At 43.6% G+C, this 18312-nt stretch overlaps 2 protein-coding genes across 4 annotated transcripts in view; both read right to left on the reverse strand.

Annotated features, from left to right (window-relative positions):
- Window positions 1-10905, reverse strand: part of LOC147049920 (disintegrin and metalloproteinase domain-containing protein 12-like) — a 33287-nt gene extending 22382 nt beyond the window's left edge. For all 3 annotated transcript variants that reach the window (XR_015067371.1, XR_015067370.1, XM_085921764.1), the window contains exons 1-3: window positions 10413-10905; window positions 5428-5540; window positions 4085-4158 (exon numbers count right to left, since the gene is read on the reverse strand). Coding sequence is in view for 1 of the 3 variants with exons in the window: in XM_085921764.1 (XP_085777890.1) it covers window positions 4085-4158; window positions 5428-5540; window positions 10413-10524 (299 nt within the window). In the remaining 2 variants the exon portion in view is untranslated. The remainder of the gene's footprint in view (window positions 1-4084; window positions 4159-5427; window positions 5541-10412) is intronic.
- Window positions 10906-13111: 2206 nt separating this feature from the next.
- LOC147049921 (uncharacterized) lies at window positions 13112-18234 on the reverse strand. Its single transcript, XM_085922816.1, has 6 exons — window positions 17793-18234; window positions 16934-17055; window positions 16040-16247; window positions 15374-15437; window positions 14542-14641; window positions 13112-13141 (listed from the first exon to the last, which is right to left on the reverse strand). The coding sequence occupies exons 1-6, from the start codon at window positions 18232-18234 to the stop codon at window positions 13112-13114; spliced, it is 966 nt and encodes a 321-aa protein (XP_085778942.1).
- Window positions 18235-18312: the final 78 nt, after the last annotated feature.

Below are 18312 nucleotides of genomic sequence, written 5' to 3' on the forward strand. Positions count from 1 at the left end.
CAAACAAGTTTATGTGTCTAATAAAAGTCCACTTGGGTTTGGACGCCGGCTAATTCCTGTGAAGTCATGAACGTTACAAAGCTTTTTTTTTTTCTTCTTTTCTTTCAACAGAGGTGATCTGCAACAGAGTCGAACGAGAACGCGCCGTTAGCTACCCGCTGGCGTTAAAGTGTGGTACGGGAATAAACGTATTTACTCCCGCACAAAAGCTATGTCATATTCCCGAGACGACCTTAAAAGGGAATAGTTCTGAGAAGGCGTTCACCTAAAAGCGGCAAACTTTGTACTTGAATCCAAATCATCTATCATCATCATCCATGCGTGGAGCTAAATTAGCCGCAGGCAATGCTATCTTCCACTTGTAGCGTCGAGGTTGTTTGTTAAGGGAATTACAGCTTGGCGGCCGCATTACCATTTATGGCGATCATAACGCACCATTTCTTCCCTTTCAAAAAAAAAAAGGAAAAAACTTGCATCATTAAGCCCCGGTCTTAACACTTTCATGGACGCCTCGCGGAGTCTCCCGTAAGATAATAGCCTACAATCTGTCGCTCGTTCGCCTCATTAAGTGGCAAAGATGACGGCGATGGAAACTTTGCCTGCTGCTGATGTATCATTTTGACACCAAGGTACGGGTGAACGATCTGTCTCCCATGCTAATGCGCCGGAACACAAGCCGTAATGGCTGCCGGCTTAGGAGGAGGCAATGTCAATTATGAGATGAGCCGCAAGTAAAATGTCTTTATGACATTAAAATCGTAAATGTCTGGGATTTTAGAGGGAAATGTAGCGCGATAATGTCTTAGCGTGCGGAGGCCATGTTGCTGACTGGCACTGCATTGGCAGATTCAACACATTGGTGGATACGTTTTGCTAGTTTGCCCCTTGGACATGCCCTCGCGGCCCCCCCGCTAGCGCCGCCAGTGGTGTCCATTGTACAAGTCGCAATCAAGCTGGAAAAAAAAATGTGAATCATTTAATTCCCTCAAATATTTCTTTTACATCAATCCACAATCTAAAGAGAGGTTCATTGCAGACTTATCTGTCCTAAAGTAAGAGCAAGCTGCTGTTGAGCAAGGCTGCAATATTTCTTATTTCTCATGGGAACCACCACAAATGTGCTATGTGGAGATATAAAAGATATAAAAAAATAAATAAAAGTTGAGAGCGTGAAGCACACAGAAAGCAATCTGTACGTTGAGACATTTGGGTTTATGAAAAGTCTTACATCATCTTGTTTGTGGGAGTACAAGATGCTTCCCTGGCATCTCTCAAGACAGATAGCACATTCATGGCCGCATGCTGCCACACACTCACTTAGGGCACACACGTGCATTTTATTATCTTGAGAAATCATTGTCTGCACAAAAAAAAAAAGAAAAGGTGATTATAATCCCTCATGTGCCGCGCCAGGTAGGATGAGTTCCCGTCTCGTGCCGATAAATGACGCCGGAGGATGATATTATGCGCCATCAACATCGGAAGGCCCGTACTCATCCGCCTCCAAAACACCGCGACGGCGAATGAATTTTCTTCGTTCTTTGAATCTCAAGATGTGCGCCGACGCCTTTTTGAAGGACGTTCAGGCAAGGCTGCGTTCCCATTTGCAGGTTCTTACCGGCTGTGATGTAAAAAAAAAAAATCACATGACATTATGTTCCTGGCCCAAGTCAACCTCAAAGGGCGAACGAAATCGGTCATGACGGGCAACGGAACGGATTGTGACCTAATGTGCGAGAGAAAGTATGGTTGAAAATTGTGCCAGAAAATGAGTTGATTTCCTTCACGTCAAAGGAACTGCGCGCACCTGGCAAACCCACTTCCACCGACCGAGCCTGTATTCTTCCCGTGACCCACGGCGACCGCGGCGTCAACCGTGAGTCATCCGTCAGCGGCCCGAGGCTGTCGTGCTCACTACCATTCCCATCCGCTCGGCTCGCCGCCGGACCAGATGTGTCCTGTGATATCGCTCTGGCGGTGCGGCCCGCTCAGAGCAGGTGGTCCTTAACCTTGACCCGTCTTAAATGACATTTAGATAAATTCATTTTAAGACTAGTCTTGATGCTTTTAAGGGATATTTGGAGGGTTGGTGATTTTTTTTCCCCCCCCCTCGTTGCCGGGTTACAATACAAAACAGACTCGCCCAGCTGATGGATATGATCTGAATGTCTTTGTCGATTATTTTGCCAAAATGTTGTATATCTAGCCTGTATTTGATCCTTACGGTAATAATTAATCTCGTGGGGTCAAAAATGATCTCCAAGTAATCAATCAAATGAATTGATATGTACATTTGGATTGTCGATTGATAATCGTCGATAGAAAATTGTGCAAATCCTCTGAAGCCTTCCGGAATGAGTCCCAAATTGATGCGAGATGCGAAATTGCCACGCTAAGCTAACATCTAATGCAATTCTGACAACTTTAAAGATCCAAACATTGATAACAAACATTAGCTTCAAAAGGCACTCTGCCATTATGGTCCCGCTCAATCCAACTCGGTCCACTTTTTTTTTTGCTTTTAAGACAATGCGCCGTACATTTACCGCTACTCGGACCAGCCTTGTGGAGAAAAACCTTGTTTCGCATTGACAACATTTCCTTTCATTCTTCTGCGACAGGAAAGAAAAGAGGAAAGGCCCCCGTTTGAAGCGCATGGCAACGACATCATTATGTTGCTGACAGAAATCCCCATAGCAACATCCTCGGCGTGTTTTCAAAGGGAAAGAAGATGAACGCCGAATGAAAACACTCGGCTGACAATGGCAACATCTCCCGGTGTGTGCCTGGGAATGCGTTATCTCCAGTCGGCAGAGAGTTCATTCATTAAAAAAAAAAAAAGTCAAATAAAAGATGAAGATAAGCTGTGTGTAAATTGGTCTCTTTTCCCAACTGAACAATAAACTGGTTCTTTCCGCATGATTCTTTCTTTTGCTAGTTTGACACTCATCTTCTGCTGCTAACAATTGTCGTTTCCCGTCTTCCTCCGTGTCGAGTTGTTGTCTTTTCCGGCCGGCTTGTCTATCTATAGCCAGTCTTTTTTTTCCCCCCCTCCTTATCTCTCCACGCTGCTTCCCAGATTTAGCCAAGCGCTCGCCAGGCAACCTCACAAAGCCACCGTGCCGGAAATGTTGCGGACCTTGATGGCTTCGAGTTCGGTGCCAACTCGCGAGCGTTGTTCCAAGTCTCCGTTGACTTTGCTACAAACGCCAAGTCATTTTTTTGTTTGCCTGTCATAAACCCGGGTTGAGCGAGATGCAAAAGTCTGTTTGACGATTCAAAACACAACTTAAAGCAAGTTGCAACCTCTAGTTGTGTTGTCGTGGCCTCTTAGTTTTTCTCATTTATGGTACAATTGGCACACATACAAGTTGAAAATAAAATAAAATTGTTTGGATGTTTTGACATTTTTTAAATGATAAAAAAAACCTGAATCATGACCAGATGTGCAACACAACTAATCTCTTTTGTCATCAGATGATCCAAATTACAAGTGTGAACACTAAACGGATAAAATATGATCCCACCACTCCCTTGGTCTAAAAACCCCTGGCAAAAAAAAAGCCATGAGTCAGCAATGGCATCATGCTTTTGACATTTTAACCCTCCCCGACATGAAACCTGGCCTTTGCAAACTCTTGCCCCTTCCTCACCCCCCCCCCCCCCCCTCGGTGTTTATGTGTGCATCATCATATTTATGAACTCCACACGATCCCCCGCCCCTCGCTTCAGAGTCCACTGTTATTCTCGGCAGTCCGGAGGGGAGTGATGAGAACAGAGAGAGGCAAAGCAGACGGGGGAGAGAGCAAGAGAACAAGCTCGTCCTCAAGAGTTTCTCCTCCGCCACCTTTTTCATCGCCTTTCATCTCTTTTTTTGGCCCCTCAGAGAAAGTGAACTTTGAAAAGGGCAAAGTCGCAAGGGGATATATTATTTTCTCCCACTCTATCATACTCTCTCCCGCCCGCCCTTTATGAGTTCTCTTCCATTCTTGCATGGAGAGAGTAGCTCATTCATCTGTTTGTGATTAAAAATGTATGCCTGGTCTTATCGGTGATGACCACGAGCAATCGCATGAAAACTCACTCGTTTTTCTCCAGCAGCAGAACGAGCTGTTGGCCTTCGGCGCGTACCAGCACCCGGAGCGATGCCGGATAAACCTGGAAGGAGAAGGAGGGGGGGGGCGGGGGGGGAGAAAAAAAATAAGGGGGGATGAACGGCGGTGAAGGTGGCAAGCTGATCTCAGCCATCCTGCCTCGCATGGACACACAAAGCAAAGCAGGATGCGAAGAGGCACAATGGAGACGGCGGAAAAGGAAGACAGTTTCCGTATCATCGACTTCCCATGAGAATTTGAAGGCTTGAGATTGAGTGAAAGATCATCCGTAGGCCAAATGACGACATGCGCTAAAATAAAGCAATTTTGAGGTCGTAGGCGAATTTTCTTAAAACTAATTATTTGCATGTTTCCAGTGAGCTAAATAGAACATTTTGCATGCAGATTCATCACAACCAATTTGACAGCCTTTGAAATGTCATTTATTTTGTTCAACTAGCAGAATGACTCAACAGCGCCCACGCTGGCCGCAGGCAGTAGTGCAGTCCATCCGAGATAAGACAATCAGGAGCCGCCTCATTGGAAAAAAGGCTCACCTTCACCTCTTAAAATGCGTCAGCAGTGGTTGAGTCTATCTGATGTAATTAAAAAGCCGACGCCTAATCAACCGCGCCGGGCTTTAAGTGACTTCTCCTCTGCTTTTGATAAGTACGAGTAATTAAAAATCCCACCTTGCCTTCACTGACCGACTTTGTGAGGAACACCGAGTAGGAACGTAAAGTTCCCCCGCGACGGGGAAAATGTCAAAGGAGTCGTCAACACCTACGCGCGCACGCTTCGAGAGAAGGATTTTTATTTAAGCTCGGTTTGATTTTTGCAGAGATCTGCGAGGGGATGCTTGACAGGGCATCTTTGTTGATGGCGGTCACGACTCAGCAAAGACAGTGTGTGGGGCAATATCGAAATACCTTCTTTATGAACCCAGAAGAATATAAAAGTAAAAAAAAGGACAAAAACAATGGGTGATCAAAATTGAGCGATGACTTCCAACTGCTTTGCTGTCAACTTGAAGCAGGCTAAATGGATGCACATGTATTTAGAAAACAAATATCCCGACACAACGTTCGCATTTGAACACATGTTGGATTGCTGTGGCTCAGCAGCATGACTCAAACAAATGCTGCGGTTTGAGGGTAGATTAAAAAAAAAAAAAAAAATCTGCGGAGACTTTGTTTTGGTGTATTCTTGGCAGCGGTAGGAAAAAAAATTAGAAAGGAATATTGTTTTCATCTTCCACACATGATAAATAGCAACTCCCATATGTTGCATTGTGTTTTTTGTCAACTATTGATGCTTTTTATTATTCTCTTACCCCCGGTTCCAATTGGCTGAGGGGTCCGCTGTGTCGGCCCGTAAGCAGAAGAGGTACGGTGGTCTCGTGACGTTCTGCTCGACTCGGCCGTTCGGCTTCGGCGGAGGCGCTTCCTGTTAAATACCAAAGACGTTTTAAATATGACAAGACAAAATTCGACAAGTAGTCCTCCAAAAACAAAATGGACTTGTTGGACCTTTGCGGTCTTATTAAATGCGACTCCAAAATAAGTGTGCAATGTTATCCAACTTTTGTATTGGATCTCATCAGACGGCGCGGGGGTTGAATCTCATGAAGAGGCTTACGAGTGTATATTGGAAAACGGGAGTTATCACAAATTGGGCCACTCGAGTCACGGGGAAGCGGCGTAACCCGGCGGGACCCGCCAATCGTCTCTCAAACACGTCGACCGTTCCTGCTCATCATTTATGCTCTGAAAAAGATTTGCTTTGAGGAACCAGCACACATTAATGGAAAGTTGTGTTTCCTTCAAATGACTATTAATGAGGTCACATGGGCTAATTGTAAACATAGCCAGCGTGTGATGAAACATATTAAGACAAATCAGTAAATGCGGGGAATTTTTTTTCCCCCCCCCTCCGCTGGCTTTCGACTCTCCCCCTACACATGGGAGGAGATGCAGCGAGGGTGAGGAAGGAGGAGAAAGGGAGGCGATAGGATGTTCAAGGTTCTGCAAGAAAAACATGGCCCGTTTTGACGCTCCCTCGGGACGCATGCGTAAAGCGTCTGTGGGAATGTGTGGCCAACGTTCATTGTGTGTGTGTGTGGGGGGGGGGGGGGGCAGCCAGAGTTCAGTGATACATACAAATTATACCATAAAGTAGTACCGTCATTCAATTTTGCCCGTGAACTAAACAAATCCACCAACTGACAATCGCTTGCTTAGAAAGGAAGGTCCCTATGAATCATTGGGAAGAAAAATAACAATCAATTAAAAGAAGAAAAAAGAAGTTCGACCAAGGCTAATGAACCGTTAAAGATTCTACTTTGTGTCCTCGAGTGTCGACGCTACACAAAAACCAATAACGGAGCTTTTCAATTCTAACCAATTACCGATTTCTGAGGAAAAGAAAATCGAGTTAGGGAAGATGACGCATAACCTTGAACAATCGTTTCAGCTTTCTACAAACTGCACTGAATCGGTTTTGTACAGAATCCAAACAAATTCTTGACTGCGCGAAAATCTTCAGTCGAATCAAGACTGATAAAGGCCTTGGTCACTCCGCCAAGGCAAAACACTTCCTTTCGCTTACTTTTCAGCTGTCAGCGCCGTTGGTTTTTATTTCCCGAGTGACAACACATCAATAGGTGCTAATCCCCCCCCCCACCCCCCACGCTAGCACCATTGCTTCTCTCAAGCGCAGCAAACAGGAATAACCTTTACGATGGAACGGCTCATCGTCATTGGAGCTTTTATTCAGTATCATCTCGAGGGAGCGACCGGTCGAGGAGTCAATTCCAGTCTTGTCTCACACAGATTTTATCCTGATAGGAATTTAGGAGGGGGATTTAGGGATTAGCTGGAATTTATTACACATGTTGGGTCACCTCCCAGTCAGTGGTGAGGGGTTGACAAACTCCCAATGTCATGTTTCTTTTTTTTTTTTTTTTGCTTTTACTTGTTCTTAAAAACAAGGGAGTGTATTTTAAGATTTTGCTTCATATTCCTTAAAACGCACAAAATATAAACCCAGTTGTAGCGCTTACAAATCAAATAATGAAGCTACGGAATGAAGACTGGAATAATGAAAAGGTGAAATGATACCGATGATAATCACTGAAAGAACAAAATATTCCATTTTGCAGATGAACCACAACATATTGAGGGAACAAATTAATGTGAATCTGAACTGTAGTAAAAATGCCTTTAGCTTCACTGAAGGCTAGCTAACTAGCCAAAGGTTACAAGTAGAGAACTACCTAACAAGCAAATTTGCCAACTAAACTTTCAATCTAACAAACTAGCTAGAATGAACGACAAATGCCAAATACAGCTAACGAATTCAACGTTATTATTATTATATTTCAATTGATCTACGGCGACCACGAGATTTAAAGCCCCCTCTTGTTTTGTGTAATTTAAGATGGCTCGTGAATAAAACATGCCACAAGGGCTTGCATCTTTACCTGTAAATTCAATCTGTTATTTTTTTCAGACATTGCCCGTGAAGTCGTTTTCGCATAAATCTGCCAAGACCACACAAACAAAGCGTAGCCTTCGGGTGGAAGGTTCTTACATACTTGATAAGGATTGCTAAGTGCCTTTAGCACCAGATCGAGGAAGTGTAACAACACAGCCATCAATCAAACACCGCGGGGGAGGAGGCTACATTGTCTGCCTTCATACTCGTCTTGGAAACTCGCTCGCATCTTTCCAGACGGATTAGCCTAAACCAGGGGTGTCAAACTCTTTTTTTTCCGCGGGCCGCATTGTAGTCATAGCTTCTTAAATCAGACGAGTAAAAACTGGTCAAACATTAAAAAAAAAAAAGATATTATTAAAAGTGAAGACAATTTGCAGTTCTAGTAATGACACACGAATTTGTCTTTGCGGGCCACATCAAATGATGCGGTGGGCCGTATCTGGCCCCCGGGCCTTGGGTTTGACACCGGTGGCCTAAACTGACGTCTGCTAACATCGGTGTACCTACGCCGTGCTTGCCCGAGGCCAAAGAGAAAGATGCCCAATCGCGCCGATGATGCCTCATAGGAGAAGACAACAAATCAATGCCAGCCAGCCTGTCCTCAAAATGTCAAGTGACAAGTTACCCGCCGGGCTCTCAAAGACAAACCACGGCGAGGTCATTTCCTAAATGGCTTTAGCAGACGCTGCTTGTTTTAACCCGGATGGCTGCGATTCATCAGCGAGATGCGCGACTTCCAAAAAGGTGGGCTGCGAGAAAGAGGGGGGAGAGAGAAAGAGGGGGGAGAGAGAGAGAGAGAGAGAGAGAGAGAGAGAGAGAGAGAGAGAGAGAGAGAGAGAGAGAGAGAGAGAGAGAGAGAGAGAGAGAGAGAGAGAGAGAGAGAGAGAGAGAGAGAGAGAGAGAGAGAGAGAGAGAGAGAGAGAGAGAGAGAGAGAGAGAGAATGTCTTGCTCTGGCTTTGTTTGGACGCGCTAATCTCGCTAATGAATGCCGTCTGACGTCGCTGGCGGGACCGGACCAGATCCACAAATCTAATCCAGGTCATTTGCTGGTCTGGCTAATTATTTATTGAGCTTTCTTGGCTCAAAATGAGATTAGAATCCTCCCCCTGACAAGCGGTTGACACGGGCAGAGAGCGATTCATCATGGTGGAAAAATACAACCCCAAATTGTTTGCACTGTCGTTTTTAAATCATTGCTGTCAAAGTTTGTTACTGATAAAACTTGATTTAAACACTCACAAATGTTTTTCCCTCCCTTTTTAATGAGTTCAACAGCCTAGTAACAAATGTTGGATGACTTTTTAATTCCACAAAGACTGCACGATATATTTTTTTTCTTATCTTGATTTAATCACTACGGACAGTTTCATGGACGATACATTACGGCGCAAAAGTCTTAGGTCATTGTTGGATTTTGTTGTTTCAGCGTTGCTGTAATGATCAAACATAACTTGGATGTCAGCCGGCTGAGTGCAGACCTCCTCCAAGGCCTTCCTGCGGACAAAAATTGAACAAAAGTATCGTTTTTGTGCCTGGTTTTTATTTGGCTGGTTCACGGGCGTTACCATCATCGTAAATCCGGCCGGTTCTTCCACTTTGACCCAAATGAGGACGAACGCGATGCAAAACGGACGGACGGATATCTTCTAAGCTCTAAACTCTGTCCAGGTAGGTTGTCCCGATGCGATGGCAGGCCCTGATGTTTTCTTGACTGCATTTTCGGCGTTCTGCCACGTTTGGGCTACTGAACTACTAAACTGCGCTCGGCCTGGATTTGGGCACGAATCAGTCAGTCAGCGTGTGGCAGCTGCCCAACGTTGGCTCTGCTTGCAAATCTGACTCTGGCCGTCTGGCAACTATTTGGACACAGACCACTAAGTTCCTGCCTCGCCTTGTAAACACACTTTTTTAAGGTTGAGCTATATTGTCAAATAAGGTCAAAAAGTGAGGGCTATTTTCTACTCTCCACTGCCCTCACAGATTTCACATTAGATCTCATGAGTTCCTAATGTTGTGGCTTAGGTGGAAATTGGAAGGCAGCCACGACAAACAATCCACAGAGGCGGCGGCGGCGGAGTCGCTATCCCGCTGATATCAAAGAGATGCCTCGCGCTGCCCTACTTCACACTATTTTTACGACTCGTTGCACTCGCGCTAGGATCAACTCCTCCTGTGAGTCAAAGTTTTAACGACTCCGCTGAGATGATGTGAGCGCTAAACATCTGGATAGCATTCTTGACGATCTTGGGATGCATCATAAAAGCATTTAAATCACAATCAATGATCGATATGGGGCGAAAGGCCAACAGAAAAGCTGCCAAAATATTGGCTTGAGTTACAAGGCACCCGACGTGAAACTTGAAATAAAAGCTTCACAATAGCAGTATTTTGGCAAATAGCGATATTTAAAAAGAAGTCCTCAAACTGGCGTTTTTCTGTCAAACTAAACACGAAACAAAGACAATCACATGTTCATCTAAAACTACCACATACAGGCTTTTACTTTGGTAGCTTGAAGCTAATGCTAACACAATGTAAAAAAGCAACTGATATTCAAAAACAACATATTCTTTATCCTCTGCAAGGAGCCGAGCTATCTACACTACAGAGAACGGTTTTATTTTCTGTTCAATTTAATGATACTGTGTGGTTTTATACAGTAACAATACAACAATAGGCATATCAATATTCCCTCTGCTCTATAGCAACATTTTCAACATTGCATCAATTATTGATGAGGGAGAAAAAGTCGATTGAACAAAGAACCAATCAATGACATGTGAATGAAAAGCTCTGATGGGTATGCTGCTTTCACTTACCCCCCAGAGTGTTGTAAATCGTAGTGTCAGCATTCGCGATAACCGAGGTCAGGCACCAGATGACAGCCGAGACGACAAAGCCAGAGTTCTTCCTCCACCGCCAGATTCTCATGATGGAAAAAAGGACAAAAACTCTCCACTTGTGACTTGGAGGCAACACAAAAGCGGGGTTTCACGACAAAATTAAAAATTGGGCACGTAAAAGCTTCTTGAAGCAGCCAGACTCGCAAACGCGAAGCTGTCACCAAGAAGCGGAGGGAAAAGTTTGCTTGACTCCACCGCGCCAATGACACCCTCGAGTCTGCCGGTGGGGAAACATGTGTTAGCTTAGTGTTTCCGTGTGGGAGTTTTGCTCGAACGCTGAGGACATGACAGCTGGAACGGCAGCGAACAGAGCAAACAAAGAACGAAGCTGAGGATGGTCGGAGCGGAGCGTAAAGTGATGCGCCGCCCGCCCGCCGCCTGCCCTCAAACAGCAAGCGGCAGACGACGTCGAGCCATGTGCTCTGAGGAGCTCGCATGGTCCTAGCGCCGGTCCATTCACACCGCAATTAACTTGAAAAAAAAAAAATCCAATTAAAAATACTATTTAAAAACAAATTCACTCATCATAGTTTGAAAATCACCAACAATCTAAAATTGAAACATGAAAAGGTAGTTTGGGAATGAGAATCTAACAATACAAAACGAAAATAGTCCAACAACAGTCAATTGCCATGGATAAAATATACAAATTTAATCGACACCAAAAAGCAAATTGAATTCAAACAAAACAATCATTACAATAACAATTGATGAAATAATTAGCATATAAAACACTGAATATAAATTATTCAAGCAAAATTATTCAACAAAAAGGGATCAGAGACAGACACCACTTTATAACGTAACGTCTGATCATCTTTTACATTGATGGATTAGGATGAACACGTTGCAGTAAATGATCAAATTCAATCCGGAAAGACACAAATGTGCACACGGGTCCCATATTAGCTCACAAATTCTCGCTGCATGGCTTAGGCTGACTTCAAACGACTTTAACACGACATTTTACTTGGCATGTGGGAAATAGTTGACTTTAATGGAGGGTGGCTGTGGGGATGCCATCAGCATGCTCCAGCGTCGGAAAAGGACAGATGCGGAGATGATAAGGTTCGGGCGATAATGAGCAAACACTTTGCAATCAGCCGCTCGGCGTGATTGTAATGGTCGGCGTGCCATGAGCCGCCCTTATCTGGCACTTGGGGCCTTTTGAGTCATCTGGGGAGCCAGTCAAGAGAACTCAGCAGATAGCATCCACATGATGATGTCCATGATGATGAGGAGGAGGACGCTGCAGCCTGGCAGGCCTTCTCCTCGAGTACGTTGGGGTGTCAGTTTGTGCTCATTATCTGGAAGCGAGCGACGTGGCATCATTCCTCCAACGCGATGCCCCCTCGCTGCCGTAACAGCTGCCACGGCGTGTGGACGTTACGGTGGAGCGCCCGTGGTGGTAATCAATCGCAAAACCGGTTCCCCCCCATTATGACACACTGGATGAAGATGACCCAAAAATAACGTCTCAGTCATGCAACTTCTATGATGGAGGTTAACCGACTAGTCTCAAACCAATGTGCTGCCATCTACAGGGATCAGCTCGTCATTACAGCCGTTTCCCAACCAATACACTTGTATGAATGGCCAGATGGACAATAACCCGAAGGCAAAGAAGTGGAATGTGCATGTGTCCCAATATTTATGAACTGCACAGTCCAAAAACAAATCTCCCACGTGTCACTGTCAAGTTTTCCGTCATTTTATCTCTGTCGGGGCCTACGACACGTGTCAATGTTATTCCTCCCCAGGCTGTCGGTCATCTTATCGCGCTAAAGGTGGTCTCTTCTCTCGTGTTCCAATGTCACCTCCCGCTACGCCGCCCGGTGACAAAGGGTCCCTTTCAGCCAACGCTGGCGGTCTCCTGAGTTCGATTAGCTTTGGAATTCTAGACTTGCGGCTAGGAGGTTCCACATGGGAGGCCCTCGGGGGGGTCAAGACAAACGCAAGACTTTTCCCTCCACCGCCGAGCGTCGCATTTGATTAACATTTACTTTAGCAATGACACCGTCAAGGAGCTTTTTGCTGCGAGAGTTCCATTTTCCGCAAAGTCAATATAACGTCCTTGGAATATTTTATTTAGGGGTAAAAATATAAAATATGAATGCAATTTAAATCACACTGCATTTATGGATGAATATGCCGTTGTATTGTCGCTATATTCTATTTATGACTTAAATAAGATATTATTTGACCTTTATTTGACATTTAATTAATATATGAATGTATTATGTTGTAAAGAGAAAACATTTAAATAGTTCCGATTACTGCGTAAGCATTAGATTATAAAAAACATGTATCACGTGTTGGAGTATTATTCTTAAAGTAAAAACAGATGTGATATGAAAAAAAATGAATCAAATATAAATATTTAGAGATAGAGTACTTGTTTTTGTCAGACTAGATTAAAAAAAGAGTACAAAAATATAATTTAGCGATATATCATTTTTGTTTGACCCGATGTAAATTGGTTTTTGGCAATTTTCTTTGAGTAATCTAGTTTAGCGTCTCGACATGAACTGACAAACTTTGTTCGCTCAGACACAATTAATACTGACGGTACGGATGAAATAGAAAATAAGTATTTGCCATTCTGTGCAGCTCCTTCATCTTTGCAGAATGTGGTCCAGAAGTCTCTGCCAAAATAGAAAAGCAACATTACTGATACAATTCCTCCCCCACCAAAAAAAACAATATCATCACTGAAGACCATCATAATCTCCTTTGAGGAGCACCTTGGCATCATACCAGCTAAATTGCTTTTTCGTTCAATCGGCGTGTGTGTGTGTGTTTGTGTGTGTGTGTACGTGAGGCTCAGGTAGCTGCAATCACTTTAGTTTGCCATCCGACTGTTCCGCCGGACAGCTGCCAGCTCATTTTTTTAAAAATCTCCTCCTGAGCTCCCTAAAGCCAACTTTATCAAGCAAGTGCCAATCTCGCTGTAGTTCAGGCCAGGTAATATGTTATTTGAGAAATGGCGAGTGCAGCTGACGGGTTCGGTGAAACACAAAACATGTCCGCCGGGACTGACAGTTGGTTTCTCTTTTGAATGCTGATGGGCGGAAAAAAATAGAACATACTCCCAGAAGAGTTTACCACCGCTAATAATGAGGAATAAAAACAATAGTTTTACCTTGAACAACAATTCATAAGACTATGAGGGACATTTTAGTATTCAAAATATATTTAACAATTAGAAAAACATAAATGATGCTGTTGTTTGTTTAGGACACTTATGACAAAATCTTACAGTGGCTACACAAGTGAAATTTCCAAAATAAATCTCGTGTTTTACCAATCTTCGCACATGTGTGAGCTCATGTCATGGGATAGAGTTCATGAAACGACATGAATTGTATTCTGAATGGTCAAAGGTCATTGAAATCGTGGAAGCGGTAATAGACGACTTTAACAGTCAAACAGCGCCCTCTGCCGTACGACAATATACAATATTATTTGCACCTTGACTGTTTTTCTTTCCTTTATCCAGCTATATCCGTAATTTTAATGTTCTGACAAGGACTCAATACAAAGTCCAGCTCTTATTCGTGACTAACAATAATAAATCTGTAGAAAAAACATTTAATATTTAAAGGGCACCCCAAGCAAACATTTTGTTTCTAACAACCACAAAAGAGCGCTAAGCATTTCTTAAAATTGATTTAATAAAAGTAACCTTTCAAATATGATTTGGTTATTACTGTTTTCATGATAATTTGCATTCATTGCATTCTAACACCATGACTGTTTTGACTCATGTTGCAAGAACTGGCCATTAGATTGAAACTAGAAATGAATAATAAAGCTACACAATGAAATCAATTGAATATATGAATATTAACATTTATGAGTATTTTATTAAATACATTACGTAGAGCTATACACATTTTACGTGATGTACATGATAATGACCCTATGAAATACTGTTGGGGCGTCCTTGGGGCCGTGAAATGAGCTTCAGAAATCGAAGTTATGATCCCTTATGGAATTATTATCAAATATTATTTCCATCCAACAGTATTTAAAAAGTCTTCACCTTTTTTAAGAGCTCTACTCGCAGTCTGTTGGCTTGGAAGGCTGCTCTCTTCTCTTCCTCCTGCTTTTTCTTTTGCACCTCTGCCAGCTGGTTGTAGATCCTGCACACACACACACACACACACACACACACACACACACACACACACACACACACACACACACACACACACACACACACACACACACACACACACACACACACACACACACACACACACACACACACACACACATACACGATTAGGGACGAGAGCTACACGGGCAGTTATCTAGCAAGCAGGTCTTATGCACGAGATTCCTTTTTTCATTCCTTTAGATGCCACTGGCAACGTGTTAGCAGATCCTGGCAGTCAGATAGTGTCACCTTTGAAAAAGTTACAATGGCTCGCCACCATCTGATTGGAAAGGATTGGAGTTGGAGGGGGGGTCATGTTCCAGATAAGCAACATAAAAAAAGGAGCAGATAAGGCGCATGGAGGGCCGTTCATTTCTCATGTCAAGATGTCCACACATTCACAGATGCCAACAATAATAAGATAAACAATACGGCGGGATATCTCCACGTCAAAAGATATTTTCAATTGTACAAGTCACATTTTGCAGTTGTGTATTGCTGCCACAAGATGGCAGCAAAACGCGACTTTTCTATTAGATAGGGTTTATTATTTTTGCATTCTTCTAAAGTTGCACCAAACGTCGAAGCGTGCGTGATGTCATGTGAGACTTCAACTAACGAAATAGCTTCTTGGGAAAATGGATTCAGAATGTAAATCGATTGGTGGCTAAGCCTGAGTCATTACGTGTTGTTTGCGTTTGGGAATCAAACTCACCTTCTGGATCGCTGTTGCATTTCTTTGAGTGATATTGACCTCTTTCTTGGTTTGAAAAGGTTATCTAGGACACACAGAGTGGTGAATTGCAAATATAGAATAAATATTGATTTTAGTTTTTAAAACTCATAATCCAAAATGAAAGTTTGATTTTATGTCAGTTTATATCTTCTAAAAAATGCATTTATTGAAGGCATAGAGAATAAAAAAAGTAATAATATTATATATATATTTATCAATGGATTTTATTCACTATCATAACATGAGAAAACTCCATATGTGTTCTAAAGAAAGAAAGAAAGAATAAAAATAGATTGAAACCTGTACCTAATAAAGTGTCCAGTACGTATGCATTATTGGCGTCTATTTGTATAAAGCTGCAATGCTGCATACCTGCCAGCAGAGGGCAAAGTTGGACAAAAGCCCGTTGACTAAACCCATCCTTATAATAAACGACCACTATAAGTTTCCAAACTCATTGAGATGTGAAGTCGAAATGAACAAGTCCACATATTTAACTGTAATAAATTCCACTCCATTGGGTTTTCAGAAGAGGTCCCAACCCTTAAAGGGTGTCATCAGTGTGTAACAAGTGTAAAAAAAAAAAAAAAAATGTAATAAAAGCACAAATGAATGCAGGCCTGGACGTCTCGGGTCAGCGCTCACCGCTAAGCGGATCCGGCGTGGTGCACCTCATCCTTGGCACGTCTCGTACCGGGCCGGCACTGGTGGTGGACCTCCTCCTTTGCACATCTTCGTCTCGTATCAGGCTGATGCTGGTCCTCCCCTGCCCCCTCCTCTTCCCCTGCTTCATCATCCTCACTCGACTCTGAGATTGGCTGATGAAGTCTGGCCTGAAGAGCTCCAGAGTCTCCTGGGACCGGGAAGGGGAGAGGAGAGAGAGAGGGGTGGGGGGGGGGGAGAAGATCCAGAGGGAGCAGCTTGCTTATTGGTGGGAAGAAGTTCAGCAGGTCTTTGACACTAATCCTGCAGGAAGATGGAGTTGGAAAAAAAAAGGGGGGAATCGCGTCTGGGTTCAACCTGCTCGGAACATAATCTATTCCTTAACCTTGCTAAATCCTCTCCGCGGCCTTGTAATAGGGGGAAGTATTAACGTTGTGCTCTGCTTTAGCGGGGATGAGAGCATCGGCAGGGAATGGCAATCCTCAAGGAAACCTCAGAAGAACATCCAAGGATGATTAAAGAGATTAGAAAATTAGAAAGCTAGATACATTCCTGTATTGTTTAAGAATAATAATGACAATTATTTATGATTATTTATTATTTATTAATTTATTTATGATTTTATTAATTTTTTGTATTATACTTTATTATTTTACTTTTTTTTTTATTTTAAATATCATTAGATACATAATTATAATGACTAAAAAGAAGACTTGCGATGATGAATTAAAAAAACTAATCTATTTATTTATTAACTATTTTGATGAATAGTTTGGAGACTTTATTGAACTTAAAATTGTTTGTAGTTCATAGCCAGTCAAACTTATGGAGCTAGCCCACGTTGGCAGCTCCCAAGATGGCGGCGGCGCATCCTACTTTGAGATTGAGCGACTTGGGCCAGGCTTCTGCAGTGTTTATCTTCAAGTAGAACTGACAATAATCCATCTGGACACCTTCTGCCGACTTTGTTGGATGTTCTTGTGATTCTTCTCTCCTGCCTTGAGTTGCAGACAGAAAAGGAAAAATGACATTTGGTGAAAACTAATTATGATGAGATGACGTCAGAACACGAGCGCTCGCAATAAATGCTTCCGAGCTCCATCGTCGTTTTATGTTGCGTATAAACCAGAAGAGGAAGATGAAGACACCTCGAAATGACCACCAACAGCGGCTCATAAAGTGAAAAAGAGCCGTGAGCAACACGAGCGTGGCCGATGAATAATGCAGAAGATGACGATGCATCTATCCTGCTTCTGTTATCTCCCTTTGTCCTACTTTTATGGAACATCTCTGTTGAATTCACATCCAGGAACCAGACGTCCAAAGCGCCCGCCTTGTTTTTCTGAGTGCTTTTTCGCCTCTGACATCCACACAAAAGTCCTGCCGCGGATGCATTTGGGAAGTGTCAACGCGGGAGAAGAGCGGCTATAAATAATGACACAGATGATGGCTTGGTGCCATCAACTGTCACGACCAGTCGTGGACATCTCATGTCACGAGAAAAATCTGGATATGTTCTTTCAAACACTCTGTAGACTAAATTCAGGGATTTGCTTCTTAAAACACATTTGAAGATCATAACTGGAAACATGGCACAAATGAGACCAACGTAGAGCGCCTCGTCGTCCGCCTCGAGTCACGACGGAGAGTGTGGAGCTTCTGATGCCTTCTAATTACAATTGAATAGTAAGAACTAGGTTAGCCCTAACCCTTGTCCTAACCTTAACTATTAGACGAGACTCACATGCTGCTGCTTCACGCCGTCTCCAACTCTCGCCACCGTCGTGCTGCTCGCCGGCGTCTCTGGAACTTTCCGGCGTGCAGATCCAAACGAAGACGGTAGACTTATACCGAACACTTTCTCCTGCTCCCCTCTTGTCCGGTGCCACTAGGGAAGCTGAAAATAGCTTGTCCAGAAAGACAACAGAACTGGTCCACCTCGGCGGCACTTCTCGGCGAGCGCAGGTCCGGTAGGAGAACGTCGGGGACGTAGGAATGATTGAGCCATCTATCACCACGCGTAGTCCGCTATCCCCCTTCGCAATCTGAGGCGTGTTGTTCTTCGAAACGCTCAACGCCAATCCATCAACTGCTGAGTGGGCTCGTCTGCCCTTATTAGGCCTCATGATTGCGGATTCCCATTGGCACCCATCTTGTCGGCCGTTGCAGACTCTCATGACCTGAGTGATTCCAGCTCTGGGGGGAGACCGGACTGCACTATATCAGCAGCAGAACCCTTGCGGGACCTTTAGTTT

This window comes from Syngnathus leptorhynchus, chromosome 10 (genome assembly GCF_054491065.1).
Source record: "Syngnathus leptorhynchus isolate UIUO chromosome 10, UIUO_Slep, whole genome shotgun sequence".
Taxonomy (NCBI): Eukaryota; Metazoa; Chordata; class Actinopteri; order Syngnathiformes; family Syngnathidae; genus Syngnathus; species Syngnathus leptorhynchus.